Genomic DNA, 17,591 nt, shown 5'->3' on the forward strand with positions numbered 1-17,591 from the left:
GTGTTGCTGTTATTAGGGACAGTGTCGGTGTTTATACAGTTGTTAGTCCTGTTAAACCACAGTGAGTGTGACAGATGTTCAGTGCTGCATGGCAGCTGTTGTCATTTTGCTCTTTTTTGGCTGTCAGTCTCTCTTTGCATGTCCCCATTGGAAGAAATAGTGCAAATAGTGTCTTTATGCCCCCATATACACAAACGCATACACACACAAAAGTGTTTAATTAACTTAAACCCTAAACATTCCAACCCGAAACCATGTTGGACATAGATAGAAACTGTAGGGAGGGCATGTTAGATGAGGACTGTACAGCGCTTTGTGTTTGAGGGAACAAACTCAGAAAATTAACAATTAAACTGCCACCAGTTAGAGTTCAACTTGTTTACAAGACATTTGGAGAGAGAGGGAGGTGGAGAAGGAGAGGGGGAGGAATAGAAGGGAGGAGGGAAAGGGGGATGAGGGCAATTTGTGCAAGGGGAAAACAGGCTGAAAGTCCAGTTAGGGGAAAGTTCATTCTTGTTTGGTGGGGAGCAGAGGTAGAAGAAAGACGACATCGGTACTGCTGAGGTCATTCTCCGGGGACAGGGGCAATAAGGTTAGAGAGAGAGCGGTGTGCGCTGCTTGTGCCTGAGAGAGAAGAAGAAAGAGCACCAACCAGGCAAGGGAAGGAGAAGAGGATGAAGGAGATGAATAAGACGTATGCCATTGTGGAAGTTATTGAAGGAGAACAGATTCAGCTGGTAAGACAATGAAGTGCTGTTGTTTGTAAGACTGCTAAATGTGAGCTTTGGTTGGTGTTGTAGGAGTTGGCTTTCATTCACAATTCGGACTGATGCAGTAGCAGCTCTAACTCCCAGCCTCGGGTCTCTGATTATAAGATGAGCCATGGCAGAGGCAGAGGGGTGGAGGTTTGGTTTTTTTTTTTTTTTTTTTTTATGTTTGTGTGTGGATGGGTGCTACTGCACTCGAATCACGATCAGGTTTGAGTTGATGTTGAGGATCATGTTGGGGTCTACACCAGTGCAAGCTGAGGCCCATTGTGTGGTCTGACACACTGCTTCACAGTTCTGTTAGTGTGTGTGTGTGTGTGTGCGTGTGCGTGCGTGTGTGTGTGTGAGAGAGAGAGAGAGGGGGAACCCAAACAGTCTCCTGCAGCTTTATCTGATAATATGTCCTCTGTGGTTGATTGGTTTAATCAGTGTGACCGTGCCTTCATGCATGCGTTTGTATGTGTGTGTCTGTGGATGTATAACATCAGACTGATTAGATTAGGTGATTGATCAACCCTGAGGATGATCAGCGTGCATGGAGTTAGCACAACAGATTAACTGAGATAGAAACACAAACCACAGCTCAAACGTGAATAGGGCTGCATGTTCAGAACATAATACTGATACTTTTACAGTTTGATATGTAGAAGTGTTTTGTGTTCAAACACACTGGAAACAATACCCAGAGCCTTATTCCCAACTGACAGAGCAGTGAGTAAAACTCACCTGCTAATCCTGATGCGGATTAAAGCAGCAAACTCCAAGGAATTCTTGGAATCTCAAAGTTTAGTAAAAGCCGGGAACACCACTGAATACCAGGCACACCAGGCAAGTGAGCAGTTCCACCCTTAAAGGTGTGTGTGTGTGTGTGTGTGTGTGTGTGTGTGTGTGTGTGTGTGTGTGTCTGTCTGTCTATTGATGGTGTGTGTGTGTGTGTGTGTGTGTGTGTATTGTCCCAGTCATGCTTGCTTATTCAACCATTGAACAGGCAATCTTAGATGGCTTGGTGAGAGGCAGGCTGTCCTGTCAGGACAAGGGGGAGGCTGGGAATTTTCTTGTTTTTCAGTGTGTGTTTTACATCATCAGCAGAAAACATGAAACAACCATAACAGGATGAAGCATTGCATTGTTTTTACGGGATTCTGCCACTTATCGTGGTGCACATAATATTGCATTTTTCTACAAATAATGTTTGAAGTATTTGAGAATGTCCTTTACAACCACAGTTCCTGTGGTCCAATGCAGTCCAATGTTATTAAGATCAACTAGATTGTTTAAGGTGTAATTTTTCACACTTAAACAGGGTAACATACAACACAGTGTGCCAGTGTTGGAAGATCTGGTTTTTGTGATGTTGTTCCAAACACAGCTCTAAGTCACAACAATATCATTTCTCTTTTGTGAGAATTTTAACAGAGCATATAATTTACAAACAGAAGTCAAACTGCAGAGGTTTGTGTGTGCACTTATGTGTGTGAATGTGTTTGATCTCACAACTCGCACAGTAGCCAGCCAGATAAGGTATCTTTTCCTTTGAGTTCTTTATCTTTCAGGCCTCATTAGCAGCGCCACATTTGCCCTCGCTCCAGGGAGTACGACACGATTGGCAACCAGGCATAAAAAGTCCATCGCACTCATTAAACTATACAATTAAAAGGAAATCATGTCTTTTTAGGAGTCCATACAAAACTAAATCACAGCCGTTACACAACGTCTAAAGTGCAAGAGTTAGGAGACCTCTCCACAGGTTCAGAGGCTGGAGAAGGCAGAGGAGAGAATCAAGCCATAAAGACAGATAAGATAGATAGTGCGATAGTCAATCATTGCTGTGTGTTTGGCAGGCCATTCTCAGGTGTGATATTATTGCATTATCTCCTGCTATCTACTCTTTACAGCACACTGAACATGAACACTGACTTTATAAAGGTTCACCAGCGTTGAGGCTGTTAATGAGTCGTCTAGGAAACAGAGAGAAATAATTAGGATTTAACACCAGTTTCACCCAAATTTGACTCATGTCAGACTTTATATTTTAATTACTTTTTAAATTTGATAACATTCAACATTCAGTCTTCTCATATTATGGCTAAATCACAAGTAAAGTCATTGCATAAAGGAAGTTAAATGCTTTTTCACTCTCCTTGCACCTCTTATTTGTATCACAGAGATCAATGAGCAGCAGTTGCCAAGAATTTTTTTTAATTGATGAAAGCAGATCTCATGTATAGATTGTTTTCTTAATGTGTGTATTTGTTGTGTACATGTGTGTCTGTGTTCGCATGTGTCCCCAGCTCCCTCTGTCTAGCAGTCACCTGGATGTGTATACAGGTCCTGGGATGAAAGGCCCAGCCATTGCTATGACCAGTAACTCCTGTCCTGCCAACCTGACCATCAAACGAGAACTGTCAGGTGCGAAAGTCAGACGTTTTTGCACATTATAATAAAGCTGTTATTAAGTTTGTGAAGTTTGTCATTGAGTGGATCTAAAAACATTTCCTTGTGTGTTGTGGTATTTGTTGCCGAACTGTTTCTGTTGAGATGCGGCACAGTCTCAGCCCCTAGTTAATCACTTTTTGTTTTTGCAAAGACGCAGAAGCCCGTGCGCTGGCCAAGGAGAGACAGAAGAAAGATAACCACAATCTGAGTGAGTCTTTCCCTCTGAAACACACAAACAACCACACACACACACACACACACTATAATCTGTAATCTGTCTCTTGCAAAAACAGTTTTATACATCCCTGCACTGATTTAGCTGACATAGTGCAACCTGTGGGTGGATGGTTAACCTGGTCGTTTCTGCTGTTCTGGCACTAAAGTGTAATTGCCTGTGACTGTGTGTGTGTGTGTGTGTGTGTGTGTGTGTGTGTGTGTGTGTGTGTGTGTGTGTGTGTGTGCCTAAACACTTCTCCCTTTTTGCCCTTTACTGTATATTTCCAAAATGCACTCGTACTTATGTTATATGCACTACATTACCAACGGCCTGTCACTGGGACTGTGTGTGTTGATGCTGTGCATACTACATACAAAATTGAATTCCAAAGGCTACAGTCTGGCTTGCACAAATTATCCTTCTGTCCCTTTTCATGTCTTTGATTCTTCTGCACCGTAGTCTTCATAATTGTATTTTCCTTTATCGCTTCCTTTTTTTTAATCTCCCCCTCATGTCTTCTTTCCTCTGTCATAGTTGAAAGGAGGAGGAGGTTCAACATCAATGATCGTATCAAAGAGCTGGGCACCATGATCCCCAAAACCAATGACCTGTGAGTTACTTTGCTGTGCTTCAGCATAAATGAAACTAATGAATGAAATCAGTTACCGTCAGTTACTTACGTGTGGAAATTGCCTGTGTGTACTTTACCGTGTGCATAGAGATGTGCGCTGGAACAAAGGCACTATATTGCGGGCATCTGTTGAGTACATCAAACGCATGCAGAAGGATGTGCAGAGGACCAGAGAGGTGGAAAACAACTTCAAAAGGATGGAGATGGCCAACAAACAGCTGTTGCTACGCATCCAGGTATCACACACACACATATGCGCACATACAAAAACACTCAAACCCAGCAAATACCCTTATAGTGATGATGTTGCCCTCTGCCTGCTGTCTGCAGGAGTTGGAGATGCAGGCGCATCTGCATGGCCTGCCCAGCCCCTCCCCCTCTGGCCTGAACCCAACTGACCTGATGGCTTCTTATATAAAACAAGAGACCAGCCCAGAGGAGAAGCTTTCTCACCCCCAGATACAAGCCCAGCATCAGCCCCAGCACCTACCCCAGAACCAGGCTCAGCCCCAGGCCCACCAGCACCACTTCCTCCCCCAAAACCACCTCCAACCTCAGCCCAGGCAGCTGCCACCGCTCCCCCAGCACCTCCAGCCCCATCAGCCCATCCAGTTCCCAGCTGTAGGCAGCTCCCAGCCCTTTGACTATACCCAGTCGATGGACTTGTGCGATGGGATTCCCGGCTTCTCAGACAGCATGTCGGGGCTGGCCGACCTGAGTGGACTGGACGTCCAAGGGAAGAGAGGTGAGCTGAGCTTCCTGATGATGGACGAGCCCTTGTCCCCTATGGGTGGAGACCCGCTGCTCTCTGCAATGTCCCCTGAAGCCTCGGTGGACTCCAGCCGCAGATCTAGCTTCAGCATAGAGGATGGAGACATACTGTAGACACATACACACACACACATACACACATGCATTCATACAAGCACATGCATGCACATGCAGAGGTTTCACAGGGGGCGCAGTACACAAGCAAACAGCTTGAAAAGTGACAGTACACCAACACAAACTCTCACACATGTACGGCACATACAACAGAAAGAAATCAGCCACAAAGACACCACATCAACACAAACTCACAACATGCTGCACACACTATACACATCTCACAGTTTGAACATACACTCGACACTCATTTGTGGTACAACTATCTGTTAACGGTACGAGCAATAGAAGATGTACAGCTCTCCCACAGTTGAAAACATTGTGTATATAGCAACCATTTGTGCACCTACACAAGTGTGTGTGAGATAACCTGAGCAGCTTGAAACTTTGCCCAACAGACTGAGCATTTACAAGGGGTGAACCAACACTGCCAGGTCAGGAGTTATATAGCGCACTTGGCCCTGTTTCCATAAAGGTGGCTCTAAGTGATAATTGAACGAGGGACAAAAACCAGCAGTTAATTAGATTGAAGTTATCAGATACAAGGACAGCTGAGTGCATTGTCTCACTCGATAGAGGACAAGTTATCTTCCCCTTTACACCAACCTCTTTTAGTAACCATAAGTGATTGAATGAACGATAGTGAATAAAATGGAAGTAGCTTTATGGTCTTGCATGCATAATTTATCCAAAGGGGGATGCAGTCCATTCACATTGTTCTGTTCCTCAATCTGTTATTCAGCAGTTTTCCTTGGCCTTAAGTGCTGGCTGTTTGTCTGAAAGATCTGTTTTCATGTACTGCATCCTTCCCACCTCTTGTTAGAACTGGTGCCTCCTCACAAACATGTTCACGTGCACACACACACACACACACACACACACACACACGCATACACATGCACACTGCTGTCCTTCAGTTTCTTTTCTCCTTTAACATTATACACTCGTGATATTTATCCACAGGCACTGTAAAGCGTGTGTTGTCTTTGGAAAGAGAGTAAAGAAAAAAAAACATTTAATGGTCTTCGAAAAACAGTGTCATCCAAATCAATGAGGTGTCAAAATACTCAGGTACTGTAACAGAATACACAAGCAGGATCGTTTTTAAGCAGAAGCAGATGTTAACCTGAACTGTGTCATGGCCATAACCCCGATCAATGTGCCTTTTGATTTTTGCAGCCGCTGCTCCTCAAAGACATGTTTTTATAGGTTAGCGGTCACGACCAGGGTTTAGACTTAATATCAAGTTGCCTGTAAATACTAGAGTTTGCTTCTGTACCAGCTACAGCCTTATTAATGTAGGAGATAAACAGTTAATGTTTCTCCCCTCAGTGACTTTGTGGGGCTTATACCAGAGGCCCCGATGAAGGAAAGATAGAGTGACGGGGTTTGTTACTGCACACAGAGCGAAAGAGATAGTTAGTCCCAGCTGACAGCAGCAGTAATTGTAGTCTTCACTCACTTGCATGCATTCACGCTCTCATTCAGTTCACAAACAGGCAAGCTAGATGCCCGCCCAGTACACACACATGCTTTATAGTACTCACACACATATATACACATACAGACAGTGCAGTGTGCCTTGAGGCTGTTTTCAAATCAGCACATTAACAAGTCTCCTGTGTCTCAGTCTCTCCCCTGATGAGTCGGGTGAAGCTGCCAGCTGCAGAGATAAATCACAGGCCCGCTGCTCAAGCAGTGGCTGGGGCAGGTTGAGGTGTACCTGAGTTCTATCTCTGCTGTGGTGGACCTGGGGCTTGGCCTTGATTTGATAAAGCTTATGATCAGTACTGATAAAGGTAGAAAAAACTTTGATGGTGATTTTTTTGATTAAAAGAAGTGTTTGTTTTCTTTATTATAGTTTGTTGTTTATTTTATCTCCCAAAGCACTGGAAACTATATTATTGTTTTGACTTTGTACATTGAAGAATTATGAAATAAGATTTATTTCAGATATTTTATGCCACTAAGCCACTTAAATGTATTTTATTTGTATTTGTTGTTTAAGTTTTATTTGAGTTTAATTCCAAAATGACCCTTTATTCTCAAAGCCCTTTACACTGTACACTGTAAAGACATTTATGCCACTAATGTTTCATTGGGGAAAGAGTGGGGAGCCATTTATAAACTTCCAGATTTCAAGTGACTTTGGAGAGATGAAGAGATTATGTACATTTATGATGCCGTTTTTATATGATCGGGATTTTATTTTTCTCTCTGTTTTAACATTGAAATTTGGAGCCAGACATAGATGAAAGGTGATTTTTTTTTTTTCATTTGATTAAATTTAAATTACTCATATTATGAATGTAAGGTTTACCAGTGGTTCTGGTCAGACTGAAGCAGGTTGGCATTTTCGCCATGCCTCCTTCCTCCCTGACTTTGGTTTCCTTGCAGACCGGAAAACGACTGACTTTGCATAAACTCTGAGCCGAGGAGTTGTGGTTGCCATGGCGTTGTATCACTGACTCTGTGTTTGCGTCTGTCTTTCTGCCAGAGTTGTGCCTTTTCCCTATCAGCCACAGTTTGACTATTGTACTGTCACCCAGCCGACACTCCAAAGAGCTGCTCAGGCCTCCTCTACTCTTCCACTAGAGGGTGCTCTGCGGAGCAAACTACACAGGGAAAATGGTTCTGATTTTACTGAGAATATAAAATGTTTTACCAGAAAACATTCACTGGCTATTTGTCTTTTTTTCTTTATTGATGTGATTTGAGTTTGTGTGTGTGTATGTGGGGACAAAAATGTTGTTTCACACAGTTACATAGTGGGAACTCTTTGTCCTTTTGGGGACAAAAACCTTGTCCCTACAAGGTTAAAGTCCCCTGACACGGGACATTAGAAAGATGTTTTCACATCTGTCTGCTGAAGAGGGAACATTTATCTGTGCTCACTTTAAACCTCAGTTTGACGCTTACCTACAACAAGATTTCATGACATCACAACTAGTATGTGAAGCAGTCAGGGTACAAAATGCAACTTACACAAGTGTGACGTGGAAACTGGAAACCTCCAGCAAGACACCTTGTGTCTCATAGTTAAACTTTTGAAATTAATATTTGCATATTCATAGATTATGGATTTTTCAGGGAAGGAGAAGGGGTCGATATGATTTTAAGATTTTTCCATCTAGTTTATTGAATTTGAGACAGAAATGATTGTTTTAGGCAGTAAACATTTTTAAACATTTGTTAAGGGGATCTTTAGCCGTTGAGTTTTTAGGTATTAAAATTAAATTTGGCATTTGTCTCTGGGGAAAGAAGAAGTCAATACAATGTCGTCCTAAATGAAAAAAAAAACCTTTAACAGATGAGATAAACCCACTAAATATTATTACATTATATGTCCAGCAGGGGGCACAAGAGCTCTATATTGCAGACGATAATCACAGAGTTTCTCGAACTCTCCTCTGATTTTACTGTCACAGCAGTCACAGAAAGGACTGAGCTACCGTGCCACTGACCTCTTTAAATGCTACTTAAGAACCCAATCTCCCTTTTTCTTGTTCTCAAATGGGTGAATAATGCACAATATGTTCTTTTTTACAGAAAAATGGAAACAACCATTGGGGACATTTAATGCTTCTTTTGTTTGTTTTGACCTGGTGAATTGAACCTTTTTATTAGATTCCAGCATAGCAGGGCAGCATTCCCAGTACACACCTTCAATGAGAAAATATAAAAGTCTTGACAAATTAAGTCTATTGGTGTCAGTCTGGTAAAATCACCATATTTTATCAGAGGTGGAGGCCTTCACATTTCACCTGTCTCCTCCTTTTGTTGGCCTCTTTTCTCCTCTCTTGCAGCTCTTCCCATCATCTCCTGATGTATTAGTCCAGGGCTGCTTCAGGATGATCCATAAACCGTTTAACAGCCTTTCTTAAGTTAAATCAGGGTAATCTTATTCCTCATCCACACACACACACACACACTGACTGATGCCGCAGAGCATGTTAAAGTGTAGTGGTGGTGTCTGCAGCCCATCCACAGGCCCATTCTCCTGGGTCTTTATGATGCTAATGTACTCCCCAGTCTAATAAATCCCTGTAGAGCTGCTGAGAGTAGATCTTATGGCTCACTCCGATCACCACCTTTTCGCCCATCTACCCCCCCAACACACATTACCGCAGCAGAAGTGCCTGCCTTGCACTTCCACAGATACTTGGGTGGCTGTTTAGTAAGAAGGGGAGAGGGGAAGGGTTGAGACAAATCAAACATGAAGGTGCAATTTAAGAGATGCTGGCACGCGAACGCAGAGTTCGGCCCTGGCACAGTGAGCGCCGGGGGGTGAGGCTCTCCTCCTCCTCTCATCACCTCTTTTTCCTGATGGTTGGGCCTATTGAAGTGGGTTTGGCATGGCACCTTGAGAACCACCGTGCCTTGCAGAGAGGTGAGGAAGAGGGAAAAGTAAAAATAATCACAGAGGGTTTTTCTTAGTGCTCAACAAGCAGCGAACAAGGAACTCCATTCAGAGCTGTGGATGGATCCTCTATCGGAGCGTGAAGAAATGAACCTCCATTCTCTCCTCCAACCGCTCCTCCTTTTCATCCTTCCTCCTCCTCACCCCATCTTCTCCCTTTACCTGCTCCCCTCCTCCCTCCCTCTATAGTCTTCTTCTGGCTGCTGGGCTCAGGATGTGTGTGCGTTTGTGTGTGTGTGTATGAGTCCTCCCTCCCTGCTTCCCAGGGGAGCAGTGTGTCACTCAGCTTGAAGCCCACGGAAGTAAGGTGAAAGGGGGCTGATTGAGCTAATTTAGCCCCTGGATGTGAGAGCAGGAAAGGCCTCACCCTCTGCTAATAGACAGACATCAAAATGGAGATGGGGGGGGGGGGGGGGGGGGGGGGGGGGGTGAAAGGAGGGAAAGAAGAGAGGAAGGAGGGAGGACCATAAAACTGAGACGACTTTTTGATGGATTTATATCTTTTTGTTGGAGGGGATGTTGAGAAAACTTTTATGAACACTGAGTGACATTGTGAAGTTGGTAAAGGTTTATGCGTGTTGCCTTGAATTAAAACCTGCTGATATTACTTATTGATCCGTCCTCCTCCATTAAGATACCGTCAGTCACAGCCTGCTTTATGATCTCTCCAGCCCAGGCCACTCACCGTACATCCTCTCTGACAGGCAGACTGGAACTCACACCACAAAGACTGGCTTTTACCACATGACTGGAAATTGGAGACACTTTTTATAGCTTCTGCAGGCATACGTACTCCTGTAGGACCTGATGGCCTGCTATCAAAAAGCCTCTAATGAAGATGGCACAATGACACAACATTGATTTTAGATCAGTAAATCATCAACACTGCAGATTAAAGTTTCTCCTAAAGTTTTTGAGGCACCTCTCACTGGTGTCACTTTTCCAAATTTTTTTCTTCTTTTTTTTCTTTTTACAAGATTTTGACAGTCCACAGCTTGTTTCTTTACATACATGTGTTTCCAATCAGAACCATGCTCAGTTGATCTATACTGGAGCTCGGTTGAGTTTTAAAAAGGCTTGAATAAAGGCTGTCACACATGGTCAAAGTGACATTCCTCTGAAAGGTCAAAACTGAGAGCTCACAAATACCCATCATACAGGCAAAGCCACCACTCCTTCCTCTCTCTTTTCCTCACGGTCTCTCACTAACTAACTTGGTTCTCGCCACCATTCCTCCTGTCCTTCTTCATTCCCACCTCTCCTGCCCCTCTTTATTCTGCCGCTCCTTTGTCCATCTTCCTCTACATATTTAATACTCTTCGCTGACTCCTCTCAACCCCTTGTGCCTCTATTCCTGAAAGAAAAGGAGCTCAAATTGGCTGGAGAGATGAATAATGTCCCTGCCATTAACAGTGGCATGGCCGGATCACTCTTTTCATGTGTGTGGAGGTGGAGAGATGAGCTGCAGGAGAGGTAAGGACTGGGTGGTGGCGGGGAGGGCTGTATTCAGGGTCTTTATCATTCTTTCTAACTTTGCTCAGACTGCAGCAGAGGATGAAGCAGAAGTGAGCCGACGACAGACATGTACGGAGATTTATTATATAAATTGTAGCCTGCAGAGGGTCCGTAAGTGGTTGAGAAAAACATGGTAGTGATGGTTTATGTGTGTGCACGCATGTAAGCTTAAAGTCACAAATTTGCATGTGAGTTTTTAAAAAAAAAAGTAAAAAAAAAAAAAAAAAAATCTAACTTCATCTATGAAAAAACTATTGAATCTCTGACTTTAGGTTCTTTTGAAACAGGCATAAAAAGTACACTTTGTGAGAGCTATGATTAAGGTTTTCCCTCTAACATCATGAAAAATAAATTAGAAATCAGTTCAGCATTGCTTCTTTATGGATGAAATTCAATTTTACACCAAAATGAAGTCCATGTATCCTTGGTTCTTACAGTAATTTCTCCCCAGATGCCATGAAGGAGTGGGTTTCCTCCTAAATGGCCAGTAGGGGGAGTTAGTGGTCCACAACACAAGACAAACAAGGCCTGACTGATATTTCTTAGCACTCAAAATGAATACGTTGTTAGGAATTGCCGTGAATGTCATTCACTGACATAAAGAGCATCAGGTGCAACCTCTGGAAAATTAAGACATGGTGTCATCTCTAAATTCAGGCTGCCCGGGAAAAGGCAAACTGTTGTTTGGTTGTTTGAATGATCACAGATGAAGCACAAATACTGTAACATCCTTTTAGTATTTTGGGTTGGTTGGAGAGGTGCTAAATTAAGCGTATCATTATTAAGATAAATAATGTATCTGACATATAGTTTGTCACATTTTGAAGGTTATCCACTCCATCGTTTTCCCTGGCAGTTGATGGAGTGACTATGGGAGTGATGAGTCCTGTATCATATCCTCAGTGAAGTTTTTTTTTTTTTGCCTAACTTTATCTTGAGCAGGATCTCAAATGATGGACAACTATGTTGTCCTTGACAAACAAAAAAGCCATGAAGATTACTGACTAACTAATGGTCGGGTGCACAGGATTCATCCTAGCTTAAGCTCCCGAGATCTATTTGTTCTTCCGCTGTGTTTGTTTCTGTATCTGCCAATCCATCCATCCATCCACTTATCCATTCATCCATCCATCTTGCAAATCCTCTTCTCTTTCATTTGGTGTTGTTGTGAGTGAGAGGCTGCTTCATTGAACTTACAATCTGAAGGTCATGAAGATCTGACTTTTATTTTTTCCATACCTCCCTGAAAAGCTGCATAGATTATACAGCCTACAGCTGTTATCACATTTATGCCCTTCTTCAAGCTTCTTTTTATTCTCATCCTCTCGTCTCGCACCTTTCAGAGACCTTAAGATAACGGCACACAACATGACGCCATTGTCCTCTCTCTCTCGCTCGTAGGTGGAGATTTAAAGTTCTGTTTTAAAACTGCCACTGTTCCAATCCTACTTAACCCCCCTCCTCCTCCTCCTCTTCCCCTTGTCTTCCCCCTTCCTCCTGAGTATAGCACCTAACCCCTCTGAACTTCAGTCAGAGTTACTGAAGACCCAGTGTACACTAGGGAGTCAGCTACACTGCTGAGAGAGAGACAGAGATAGACAGAGACTTAGCTGCCTGCTATTCTACCACTCTCTCCGGTAATAAGAAAAGTTTCTGTTCTTTTCTGTGTTACAGCAGAGAGATAAAACTAGGGATCACTCACACTCACAAGCACTTCTTGTGCACACTCACACTTATATATACATGTATTCTCAGGAAAACTCTCACACACATGATCTCAGAAATGCACCCAGTGGAGACGCACAAATCTACGAAGGCACAAAATGAAGGCAGACTATAGACACACCGTCACACACAAAAGCTTCACCCTCACATTGAAAGCTTTCTGAATCTTTCGCGCAAACTCGTACGGACAAAAAGAACCAAAAGACGAGAGAAGAGAAAAAGAAACAAGTTTTGTCTGTAAACGGCTCGAAATCCTGATTCGAATTAGAGGGCGATTTCCACAAAGGTCAATGTATTCAGCTGATATCCTGAGAGGGAGGAAATTTAATACCCCTTTTTGGTTGAATTAATTAATTATAATATTAGGCTAGCTCTAGGGGCCCTTTTCTTCAGTGATTAAGTGAGCACATATCTTTAAAAGACTGTGTTGGTCTCTGGGGCCCTAGGCTTCTGAACCTTGGGGTGAAACGGAGAGAGATGTATTATACATGAGAGGATGGAGAAACACAGACCAGTCTTCTCACCTCCACGGCAAGACACACCACGCTACTTATTTAGACCTTCAATAGCACTTGTCTCCTTTTGCAGAGGGGCTTCTCTGTCGCCCCTCTGCCCACCTCTGGTCCCCTCAGTGTACAGCTCAGCGTGGCTAACGTTTAAATGTCTCAGATAACAGGTTAGTGCTCTTTCGTACCTTTCCAAACTTTTGGATCTGTGTCTACAATTGTGAAGTATGTAATCCGATCCCTAGCAAAATGTAAAAACACAGCTGGACGTCAAATTCTTGAAAGCATGGAAATATCAGCAGCAAAATGTATTCAAGTTTCAGAAGTGAAAGTGCTCATTATGCAGAACGATCCCTTTCAGAGTGTTAAATTATTGATGCATTAACCTGTAAGCAGCATTTTAATGTTGCAGGTCATCCAGGTGATGCTGAGATTAAATACATACTACAGGGTAGATAATTATTATTTTTTTTTATCTTATATCTCTCTGTGGATGATATATCTCTAATTTCTAGTGTGCATTGGTGCCATATCTTATCGTTCTTATGTTGGACCTGTTTTTTTTAGTAACATTACCTGTGTAAAAGGTGCTGTACAAATAATGTTTAGATTTTAGTTTTGATTAAACCCATCTTATTTTTAAAAAATGTTACTATTATATTTTAATATAAAAATAATTAGGTTAAGATAAAAATATTGAAATATAAAGTACAGTATTATTTGCCTCTGAATAAAAACATAGAACTGCACATTATGTAAATACTCAAATAAAGTACCAGCACCTCAGGATCTTACTTAAGTACCATAAATCTACTTAGTTACTTTCCACCCTCTGGAAAAATGTCTCTTTAAACACGTGTGAATGTACAGTCATGTGCCTCCCAGAGCATGTGCTAACCCCTGTGCTGACCTAGCGAGGAGCCTCATAGCTGTCAGTCATGTTGAACATGTGTGTGTCTGTGTGTGTGTGCGACAGTTCTTTGACATCAAGTCTAAATCATGGTTAGTTAATGGCTGTTCCCCTTTCTAACAGGGGCTGATTGTGGAGACAAAGAGAAAGGGCAGTGATGACAAGAAGGTGATGACAGTGTAGCAGGGAAAATGATGGGATGCTGCTTGAGGGGTGTGTGCATACGTGTGTGTGTGTGTGTGTGTGTGTGTGTATGTGTGTGTGTGTGTGTGTGTTATAAACAGAACAAATACATATGGGATAAAGTGACTCTGTCCGCATACTGCATTCACCTTCATACAAAGGTGTTGTGTTGCAATGATGACTAGTGCTTGTGACTAACACGCTCATACCCTCCCTCCTCAGTACACACACACACACACACACACACACACACACACACACACGCACACACACACACACAACTGTAGGCATCATGCCCCCACTGCCTGACCCCACTAAACATTCAGGTACAATTAATTATTCCTTCCTGATCTAACGAACGCAGTGCACTGATTGGACACCCTGAGGGTGCAAGGGCACTATTTTAAAAACACTTTCTGGTCATGAATTTTAATCACTTCAAATGTATTGATAAATTATTAATTAAGTGACTTTAAGTGATGCCAGGTGGGCATAATTTCAGAAGGAGTAGTAAAATGCTTTTGGGGGTGAAGTGCTGTGATGTGAAAACAGAGCGAAGGAGCTTGTTATTTTTCTCTTAAAGCAGCTGTTTTATTTAAAAGGGACTTCTCACAAAGTGTTCAACAGTCTACGGGGCTTATTTGGTCAGGCAGGAAAGATCTGCCATTTTGCAAAAATTAAGGCCATTTTTCATTCTTTGTTTTATTGCAGCTGTAGGGCTCCACTAGTAGTAGTAGTAATAGTAATAGTAGTAGTCTTCACTGAATCTGATTTTTTGCTGGATTGAAAGTCTTCTATTTGGGTAGTGTGGCCTAAAACCTTAAGAGGTCATAGTACAATTGCTTTGGAATTAAAATACAACACATCAGCATTTTTAGCTCATGTATTTGAAGTGTTGGAAGAACATTCAGCTATGGTTTTTAAAGCCACAAAAGGCAACACTCTTCACTGTGCTTTTTTGGGGTGACATCCAGCATAAACTCCTCATAACATTGCTAATATTAGGTTAATGTTCAAAAACCGAGACTGAATATGTACATGACTCCTGCTGGCACCCGGCAGGTTCAGAGTGAAAATACAGTATGTTTAAGTGTGGGTTCCAGTGTACCCGTGCCCGTGTCTGTTCTGCATGTGCCTGCCTGTTCTATAGGTTAACCTGCTGAACAAGACCCAAGCGGGAACAGCGCAAATTACAAATTACCTCCCTTATTAGGCCTGACCCCAAATTTCCTCTCATGAATATTCATTATGGTGGCGCCCGGCACGCCAAGAAATGAATTTGCCCTCTCCTCAGAGTGGACTGTGAATAAGGAATGATTAATGGAATTCTGCGTGGTATGAATCCATCATTCCTAGGATGGAGGCTGGCCTGGTAATAAGGATCCAATTAGAGCCACAGTGGGTGGGACACAGCGGGAGCTACGGCAAGACAGACTCTATAACACATAAACCCCGACACACACATGCACACACACTTACAAACACACTCACTATTTGCATTTTTTTTTTTTTAATGTGCAAATTTCATTACAAGAAATTGTGTGTAATTGTACAAATTCACTGCAAGCAGAGCTAACTTTTCCTTCCCTTTCCCCTATCTATCTCCCTGCAGGAGAGTTTTGGGTGGCACCAAGCAGCTACCTCTCCACCTCCCTCTCCCTGGACACCTCTCCTCTCAGCAGGGCTGCTTTAGCTCTGCTGGCACCTCCACCTTTCCTGGTTAATTTCATGTTCCGGTGCGTCCTGAGAAAAGCTCATCCTGCTGCCAAATATTTGTGTTGGGAAGACCAGCTAATCTGGAACTGGGTACATGCTCCTATCCACATGTGCACACACACTCAGACACACACACACACTAGCACATGCTGGGTTATCAGTGCACAAGTTGGTTTTTGTGTGCCGGTGTGTGTATTTGTGTATGTGAATGAATGTGGAGCTGCTGATACCAGTGTGTATCTTCTACACTCCTGACCAGTGTATCGCCCATTTGGCCAAGTTAAAGCAGATTAGCGGTGCAGCCATGTTTACTGCTGAAGTGCAACTGCTCTGTTTACAGATGAATGGAAGAGTGAAGAGATGAAGGGATGAACTTGTTGAAAAGGAAGAGATTCTTAGTTCCTGTCTCTCTTTAAAAAAAAAAAAAGTTAGCCCTCACTAACTTTGGGTTTGCGTAAGAGGACTGTGTAAATGAAATTTATTGTTATGCTAAGTCCATCTTAATTGAAAATAACCCATGTTTCACCTGTGGCCAATGTAAATTCCACTTCCTGGAACATCTTTATTGTCCATTCATCTATTTTCCTGTGTCCTCTCTCCTCTCCCTGGCTTTAATGAGGTGTTCTGTTTCTGTGCCTCATAAACTAAAACCTTTTAGATGAATTACATCTCCTTAAGATTCATCTCCAGCACCGTGGCTTCTTTCCCCCTTTTATGATTGTATTTAATCCACATCACATCTTTATTCAGAACAAATACCCTGCGTATGACACCTCGCAGTGAGCACGCGGGGAAGAGGAATGTTTCGTCGAAGGCAGAGAGACATGGAGATGTGCCAGCACAGCTCAGCCTCTCTCTGATGATATCCTTGATAAGACTTTTAGCTAATTACTGACTGCTGCCTCTGAATGCAGCTTCAGTGAAGAGAAAGGCAATGAACCTGCCTCCTAGCTCAATAGAGAGGCAGCAAGAAAAAAGAAAGGGGACGTGGCTGTTGAAAGAGAGACAGATTAACATTTGTTCTTTTACATGCCTCCCTCTGCCACACACACAATAACTTTGCTTATACTAATTAACAATTAGCAAAGACTGGTTGGCTAATTGTGTTATTGCTCCTAATCAAGAGGCTAATTACCAGAATGTCAATTTAGATTTAATTACTAAGTGCTTTGTTAATTCCCACTGAGCATAAGTTACCCTTTCTCTCTCGCGCTCCCTCTCTTTCTCCCCCTCCCCACCTCTCTTTCCCTCCTTCTCCCCTTCTTTACCCCCTCGTTCCATGTTGAACCTTTGGTGTGTTCTGAGGTCCTGTGTTGGGACTGGGGCTGGGGTGGGTGGGTGGGTGGAGGGGAGTGGGTAAATACAGAGATAAATGAGGCAAGGTGTTTGAGCAGGGGGACCAAGAGGCAGAGGCATTAACGAACAGCTTTTACCGCCGGGCCTCCAATTAGCCAACTCTTTTCCTCAGACATCACAGAGAGGAGAGATCCACTAAGATCCACTCAGCCAGCCTCCCCCCACCGCCCTCCCCCCTCCCCCGTCCCCCACCACCACCAGCCCCTCACAGCTGTCCCTGGCTCCATCCACTGCACTGAACCCTCAACCACCAACACTGACTTTGAATAAGCAGGTGCACCCAGGCAATTTATTTATTAATGAATTCATTACCATTTTTTGAGC

At 43.0% G+C, this 17,591-nt stretch overlaps 1 protein-coding gene across 8 annotated transcripts in view; it reads left to right on the plus strand.

Moving 5' to 3' along the window:
• The window catches only part of tfeb (transcription factor EB), a 30,862-nt gene extending 23,252 nt beyond the window's left edge, over window positions 1-7,610 (plus strand). For 4 of the 8 annotated variants that reach the window (XM_071495582.1, XM_071495583.1, XM_071495584.1 and 1 more), the window contains 5 exons: window positions 3,059-3,176; window positions 3,355-3,411; window positions 3,955-4,030; window positions 4,140-4,287; window positions 4,382-7,610. In XM_071495582.1, coding sequence (XP_071351683.1) covers window positions 3,059-3,176; window positions 3,355-3,411; window positions 3,955-4,030; window positions 4,140-4,287; window positions 4,382-4,936 — 954 coding nt within the window. In that variant the 3' untranslated portion in view covers window positions 4,937-7,610. The remainder of the gene's footprint in view (window positions 1-3,058; window positions 3,177-3,354; window positions 3,412-3,954; window positions 4,031-4,139; window positions 4,288-4,381) is intronic. The other 4 variants (XM_071495586.1, XM_071495587.1, XM_071495588.1 and 1 more) reach the window with 1 other exon arrangement.
• Window positions 7,611-17,591: the final 9,981 nt, after the last annotated feature.

Source organism: Trachinotus anak, unplaced genomic scaffold (genome assembly GCF_046630095.1).
Source record: "Trachinotus anak isolate AG129_WGS33_773 ecotype Australia unplaced genomic scaffold, CSIRO_AGI_Tana_v1 ptg000013l, whole genome shotgun sequence".
NCBI lineage: Eukaryota > Metazoa > Chordata > Actinopteri > Carangiformes > Carangidae > Trachinotus > Trachinotus anak.